This window comes from Phaethon lepturus, unplaced genomic scaffold (genome assembly GCF_000687285.1).
Source record: "Phaethon lepturus isolate BGI_N335 unplaced genomic scaffold, ASM68728v1 Scaffold56377, whole genome shotgun sequence".
Classification (NCBI taxonomy): domain Eukaryota; kingdom Metazoa; phylum Chordata; class Aves; order Phaethontiformes; family Phaethontidae; genus Phaethon; species Phaethon lepturus.
Window position 1 is genome coordinate 1 of NW_010552216.1, and position 6,728 is coordinate 6,728.

At 45.9% G+C, this 6,728-nt stretch overlaps 1 protein-coding gene across 1 annotated transcript; it reads left to right on the plus strand.

Moving 5' to 3' along the window:
• Positions 1–363: 363 nt before the first annotated feature.
• Positions 364–3,018, plus strand: LOC104615488 (protein unc-119 homolog B; the record flags this gene model as incomplete). The annotated part of the gene is made up of 4 exons (XM_010291139.1): positions 364–477; positions 996–1,107; positions 1,263–1,435; positions 2,330–3,018. Coding segments are annotated over 4 exons (512 nt in total), but the record flags the coding sequence as incomplete, so codon positions are not given.
• Between the last annotated feature and the right edge of the window lie 3,710 nt (positions 3,019–6,728).

A 6,728-nucleotide genomic window follows, 5' to 3' on the forward strand; every position in this document is an offset into this window, starting at 1 on the left:
CGCTGGCGTTGGAAGCGGCTGAGGAGTGTGCGCGGTGGCTGCAGCAGCGCGGTGTGCTTCTGCAGTCAGCTTTGTTACAACTTCCAGAAAGTTTGGGGGTTGGAGGGGGTAGGGTGTTTGTTTGTCACCGGGCTGCTGATCTCTGCTGTTGTGTCCTGATCCCTTCCTTTTCTTGCTCTGCTACCTGGCTCCTAGTGTGCCTTTGTTTCTTCTAGCCTCAATTTTGTCCCGCTTTCCTGAAGCATCTGCAAAACAACTTGCAGTACGTATCTTATCGGGCTGGAGCTAGCACAAAAAGAAATTCCTTTGGTAATTGCTCAGAGATCTTTTGAAATGCTACTATATGTTTTCTTTCTCTTCTAGATTATTTATGCAAACCTGAGGACAACATTTACAACATTGACTTCACCAGGTTTAAAATCCGGGACCTTGAAACTGGAACAGTGCTGTTTGAAATTGCAAAGCCATCTGCTTCAGGTATGTCATGCTAGCATTGCAGAGAGGCCAGAGAGACTCGGGCAGCTGAGAAGTTGCAAGGTGGGACCTATGCAAAGCAAGCATAAAGGCCCTTCAGTATATCCCGGGGACTAAATTCCTCTCCTTTAAGCAGAGGACTGAGTTTACCTCTGCTGAGAAACTTGCCATAAAATTGTGAAGTGATTACCATGAGATGAGGGAGTATTATCAACTGCAAATCATCCATTGTTGGCTAGTTATGATATGGAGTTTCTTTCATGTGCTTTGGCAATTTCGAGGGGGGATATCCTATGATGTTGAGGGTGTTTTCAGCTCCAGAGCCACCAAGCTCTGCCTACTGTCATAGCAGATCTTTTCTGTATTACCTAGTGCTAGTATGAGTCTCAGACCAATTATTAAATATCTTTATACGTTCAGTGCATAAGTAATAGCCAGCTTGTCCTGATACACCCACTAGCCAGTATTACCTTAATGTGTATGCTATTAGCAGAATAATTCTGAGCTGGTGTGTTTTCTAGAGCAAGATGATGAGGATGAAGATGACAACGGTGAACTGGACGCTAGTGCAGGCCGCTTCGTTCGTTACCAGTTCACCCCAGCCTTTCTCCGTCTTCGGACTGTTGGTGCAACGTGAGTATGAGTTATAGAAAAGAAGGGAGAATCAGATGTTTACGAAGTGTTGATTGACATTTTATAACAAAACTGAGTCAAAGACTAGAGAGAACCCATCTTACACTACAAGAGGTATGTTGTCTTAGCTATTTTTTCCTACTTCTTGCATACAGAGTGGAATTCACAGTGGGAGAAAAGCCAGTGTCAAACTTTCGAATGATTGAGAGACATTACTTCCGAGATCGCTTGCTGAAGAACTTTGACTTTGATTTTGGCTTCTGCATCCCCAGCAGCAGGAACACGTGTGAACACATTTATGAATTCCCTCAGCTCTCAGAAGACCTTAGTAAGTATCTCCTTTCCCACACTGAGTTGTGTGTTGTTTGTGTGTGTGCGTATGCTCACTTTCTCCCTTTCTCTACTTGTCAAAGAAGTTGTGACTGGGATGGGGAACAGGAATAGATAGATACAGGTTCCCGGTTTAAGCTGTGTGTAATCTTAACTGAATTACAGATTTGTGCTGCAAATCCTCCTTTGAAAATGAAATCCTAAAACAACCTGTGTTGTCAAGTCACAGGCTGCAAGAACTGATCAGAGTCACAGGGCTGACATGCCTGATGCCTAACAGTGTTGCTCAGAAGATAACAAAACCCTGAAAAAGGGTTTTCTTCGTAGGCACACATCTGTTTTCAGTACTTGCTTGTTAGGGCTTGAGCCTCCTGCTTTGGGACAGAACTGTCTCTTCTCTGAGAGGTGTGGTTTTGAGCCTACCAAGATCTCTGCAAATATATATTGCACAGGGTATGTTTAACCTCAGGGGATGGGGCAGAGCACATAGGCCCTTCTGTGGCTGCCTGGGTGCAGAGTTTGTACCCCGCCTGTGTACGTGTGGGGAGTGCCACCACTTTTTCGTTTGCAGATTGCTACCTCTCTGCTTGCAGATGTGATTGCTGCTCTGCTCTAGTGGTGGCTCTGGCAGTTTCTAAGGTCGTCTTGTGTGAGATTACTCCATCCCTCTTTGTTTGCTTTTGACAGCACTTGTCCTGTAAGAAGAATAGGAAGTGGCAGGCTAGAGCTATTGAAGCACGCTCAGCAGAGCAGTTTGCTTCTTTTACTTGGGTAGGGCAGAGCATCAGCTTGGTAAATCCAGCAAAGTGGCAGAGTCCTTTTTACTCTGAGTTTGTGCTGCCCAGTGGAGTGTGGCAGGCTTTTGAATGTAATTGAGCTTTCTCTTTCACAGTCCGTCTGATGGTTGAAAATCCATACGAGACCCGCTCAGACAGCTTTTACTTTGTGGACAACAAGTTGATTATGCACAACAAGGCCGACTATGCTTACAATGGAGGACAGTAATCATTCTATGTCCACTGGATGCTGTGATGCCGTTAACCGTTCCAGATGTCCAGGAGCGGACTGGAGTTGCTGTCTCGTGCAACAAGGCTTCTTGCCAAACCTTTTCTTCTTGCACGAGGCTGAAAACATGAAGCAAGGATGACAGCTCATGAAAGTAAAGGAAATCTCCCTGCAACACTTTTCTATCTGACACTCAACATATCCTGCCTCTCATTTTCTGTTTCTGGTTACCTTCTGGTTCCTTGGTTAGGTCATGGATCAGAGGCACTGTTAGAAAATTATTGCTGTTACAGTCTTTATAGCGAGGTTGCACTTTTAGTGCTTCTGATGTGTCACCTTTTGGGTGACTACCCTCTTTCAAGAGGTCACATAGTTTGGGTAAGCTCTTTCTTAGCAGGAAAGTTTTTTCCCCCTTCAGTTAGCCAGCGACGCCTGAAGAGCAGATTTCTTCTTCAGTTGGATGGATCATCTCTTTAGTGGTTTAGTTTGTAGCATGGCTGAGAGGGCTGAGCATTGCTTTTTAGGGTGCATCCCAATATTCTCCAGTGGGAAAGATAAGAGACTAATTCAGCTTCTAAGCAGTGCAGGAATCTTCCTTCTGCCTCCAGGGGCCTGAGCTGCCCCTGAGAACAGTTTAATCTGTGTCTCTCCAGAGATTTCACTAGAGATGTGAGATAGGCAGGAAAAAGGGGCTTTATCCAGGTTGGTCATCAAGTCAGTCTGATGGCATTTCTATTTGAGCTCTTGTGAGCAAATTGTTGAATTATGGAGGTCAGGGGTCGACCTTAGAGCTGAAGTTAATCTCACTGTATTAACCATTTCTCCTGCTTCCCTTTATGTAGGAATTTTGGGTCTTGCTACAGAATATATTGCTGTTTAGATCGACAGCACATTGTCAGTCTAGTTGGGGTGAAGGGGAGGTGTCAGTCTAGTGAGGCCTAGAGGGAAAAGGGAGAATGTGGAAAATCAGTTGAAAAGTGTGTAGGAAGCAGAGCTTCCTAGGCTTCAATCTTTATACTTTTAAACCTGAATGGTCTGTCAGAGGTGCTGCAAGGAGAGACAGTGGTGTTACCAGCTCATTTGCTTGTTTCAGTTGGGATATTAGTAGCTAAAAGCTCCCCAGGTCAAATCACTCAGTGTTACAGAGTGAGATTCTTACAGTGAGAATTGACATGGCTGTCTTTTTAATTGAGCTCTCATTGCTGCTTTGCTTACGTAGCTGCTTATTTATGGTTTAGGAAGTTCTTCTACCAAGTTAGTTACCACCAGACCAGGGGCTGTGTTTCAGAGCTGCATTTGGGATCTGGCGATAGCAAATAGCATCATGCAGTGGGAAGAGGTGACCCATGTCTTCCCAGCAGCCATGCTGGGGCCCAGCTCCTGACCGTGCAAAATCTCAGCTAACACAACCCTTTTCTGCTTAATTTGCTGGCTCTCAAGACTGGCATTTTTCCTGTCCCTTCTCTGGGCTGGTCAGTAGTGTCTCTTGTACATGGGAGTTAGGTTGTATCTAGACTAGAGACATTTGCTAGTATTAGTTCCATTTGTTCCTTGAGACATTTGAAACCTAACTCCTTGGTGGATACAGTTGGTTACCTGTTGTGTTAAGTAAGATTTGACATAGTTCTTGCTTTAGCAGGATTAAGTGCCATGGGTGTCGCAGCCTTGGAGCCTGTTAATGCGTAGACAGCAATAGGAAACCACTGCCTTTACCTTGCAGATTAATGACGTTAACTTTTTGGCGTAGAAGATCAGTTGGCATCAGGGTAAGCAGTGAGAGTATGTGGGGTGGCAGCCATGAAAGAATCTCCAGCTCTTGGGAAGATATTTAATTATGATTAACCACAACAAATGACCTGTTCTGGGTGGAGCATTAATCATTAGCAACCACAACAAATGTCTTGGGAATGTGGAGGGGCAAGGTCTGTGTGGTTGAAAGATGAAGAGCAATTCTGCTACCATCAATCCCCTCCAGCATCTCCAAAGGCACTTAGGCAATCTTGTTTGGTTATTTCAGAATTAGTTAAACCTGCTTGTAAGGTGGAGCTTGAGCTACCTCTTGTAGTGTCTTCAGAAGGCCTTGTGCCATGCCGTTGAGGTGGGAAACATTTGTTTTGATGGAGGAACAGGTAGTTACTTGTGACAAGGCCTGGAGTGTGTTTTTCATCCTGAAATGTTCAGAGATGCTCAGATAGGGTCTGAAGAGCCTGCTGTTATTCCCTGGGAAACTGTAGCATATTGAGCTGAATTTGTATGTAGTATAAACACAGGTGCCTTTAAATGTTACTTTTATCTCATTTTCTGTATGAGGCAACCTCTTGCTTTTATGGGTGTGATGATTCCCGTCTGTTTTCTATGTCACTGTGTAAAGGTTCTTAAAAGGAGGATGGACTGTTGCCAGAGTGAGCAGCAGAAATTACTGTACGGGCAAAGGCCAACTTGCGTGAGCTGTTTGTAGCGGCCAGCGTGCAGCTCTGCGCCGTCGGGGTGTTTGTAGGGGTGTGGGTGCCATCTGCCGCTGCTTTGCAGAATGCAACTGACAGCAAGAGAGCACTTTGCCAAATGTAACTGAGGCATTTGATGCTTATAGGAAAATGTATTCCTGTCTTTAGTCATTACCTCTGCCAGTAGTGATGAGGAAAAAAAGCATTGAAGCAGTTGCTTTCCCACTGGTGAATATATCAGCTATTCAGCAATAAGAAAAGGAAGACTGGAGGAAAATCGGAAGACTTGCGGGCAGCCGTAGCACCCCTTGGATCCTAGCTGAATTTGTTTACTTTGCCAGATTAGCAGGTCTTGCCCAAAAAGCATGCTGCAGAAAAAAGAGTCCCTACAAGAGGGCAACCTAGCACTGAAAAAATTGATTTTAATCCAGAAAGTCAGGGATTTCCAAACTCCTGTCCCCACTTTGGCCACTTCCCTAAGGTTCCTTTTCTCTTAGATGCTTTCTGTAAAGTGTCTTCTCTTTGTGGCAGGGATGATGTCCTTGGTAAACATGGTTTAACAGAGCATCTTCCTTCTGGATTATGTGCTCTGATGCTTTAATGATGGGTCAAGGCTACTCATGCCAGTGAGCTAGGAAGATATTCCAATGAGAGCTCATCCTTGTGGGATGGATGATCTGTCCTAGCTGGATGCTGAACACACGGGAGATGCTTTCGGTCAGTTAAAGTTTGAACAAGGAAAAAGGTGTCTGTGCAGACATATTCTCCCAGGCTGTGTACGGAGTTGTAAAGAGAAAATAATTGGGATCATACTGTGTTCTAACAAAAAAAGGGACCAAACCCACAAACTCATGCTAAATCTTTCCAGTATTTGTCCTATTAGGACCAGGACCTCTTTTTCACATTTTTGAGGTGAGTGTTTTGGATCCAAGCTTCCTGGACAGCTATTTTCATGATTGACTGAGGAATACATACTGCACCTAGTGAAGGAAGGTCATCTCTTGTCGTATGGACTGGGTACTGCTGTCCTTGTCCTCTGTTTTGGTAGGAAGTATCTTCCTTTGTGTGTTTTCCTTAGGATTTTCAATCTCTTTTGCTGTAGAGAAGCAGCAGCAGCCTCCTCTGTGGTGCTTGAGGATGTTTATTCCACTTATCCGAGGGTTCAGGAAGAATAAAACAAGTGTTTAGAAGGCAGAAATGAATGAGGAAGGTGGTAATGGTGAATCAGTAACGTCCAAACATGGTAACTCTACTTCTCAGCTCTGTGTTTCATTACATCCTCTTCACCTGTTTCTTGGTGTTTGCCTTCTGCCCTGCTTGTCCTGTCACATCGAGCTACCGAGCCTCGTGCTACCCTAGAGGGTGGCCCGGTACCGAGTGTAAGCCTTGGACTCAAGCACTGCCATCTTGCTGTAGCGTTATGGCGAGGGCAAGGCAAAGGGACGGCTGCCTGGCAGAATCATCACCTCCTCCTCGGAAAAACGAACACCAGCAAACGCCATCTCTGTCTGCCTGGATCTCCGTGCTGTTGCAGGACTCGTATTTGTATATCTCCGTGTGGCCTTTGGGCTGCTGGCGCGTCAACCTCCTCCGTGCTGTCCCGTTCGGGCGTTCCTCCCCTGGCCCGTGGGAGCTGTGCCTGGGGTTCTGGCGTCGCCGGCTCCCTCTCTGGTGCCAGCACGGTGCCGGCGGCCCCTCTGCCCCCCGCGGCGCGGTGCCCGGGTGAGGATGTATTTGTATAAACGTGATTTTGTCACCAGCAATAGTAATAAAGAAATCTCCCGTTTTCGCACAGGCGCTGCCCAGTAGGGGGGCGGGGCCCGAGCGGGGGAGCGGGGCTGG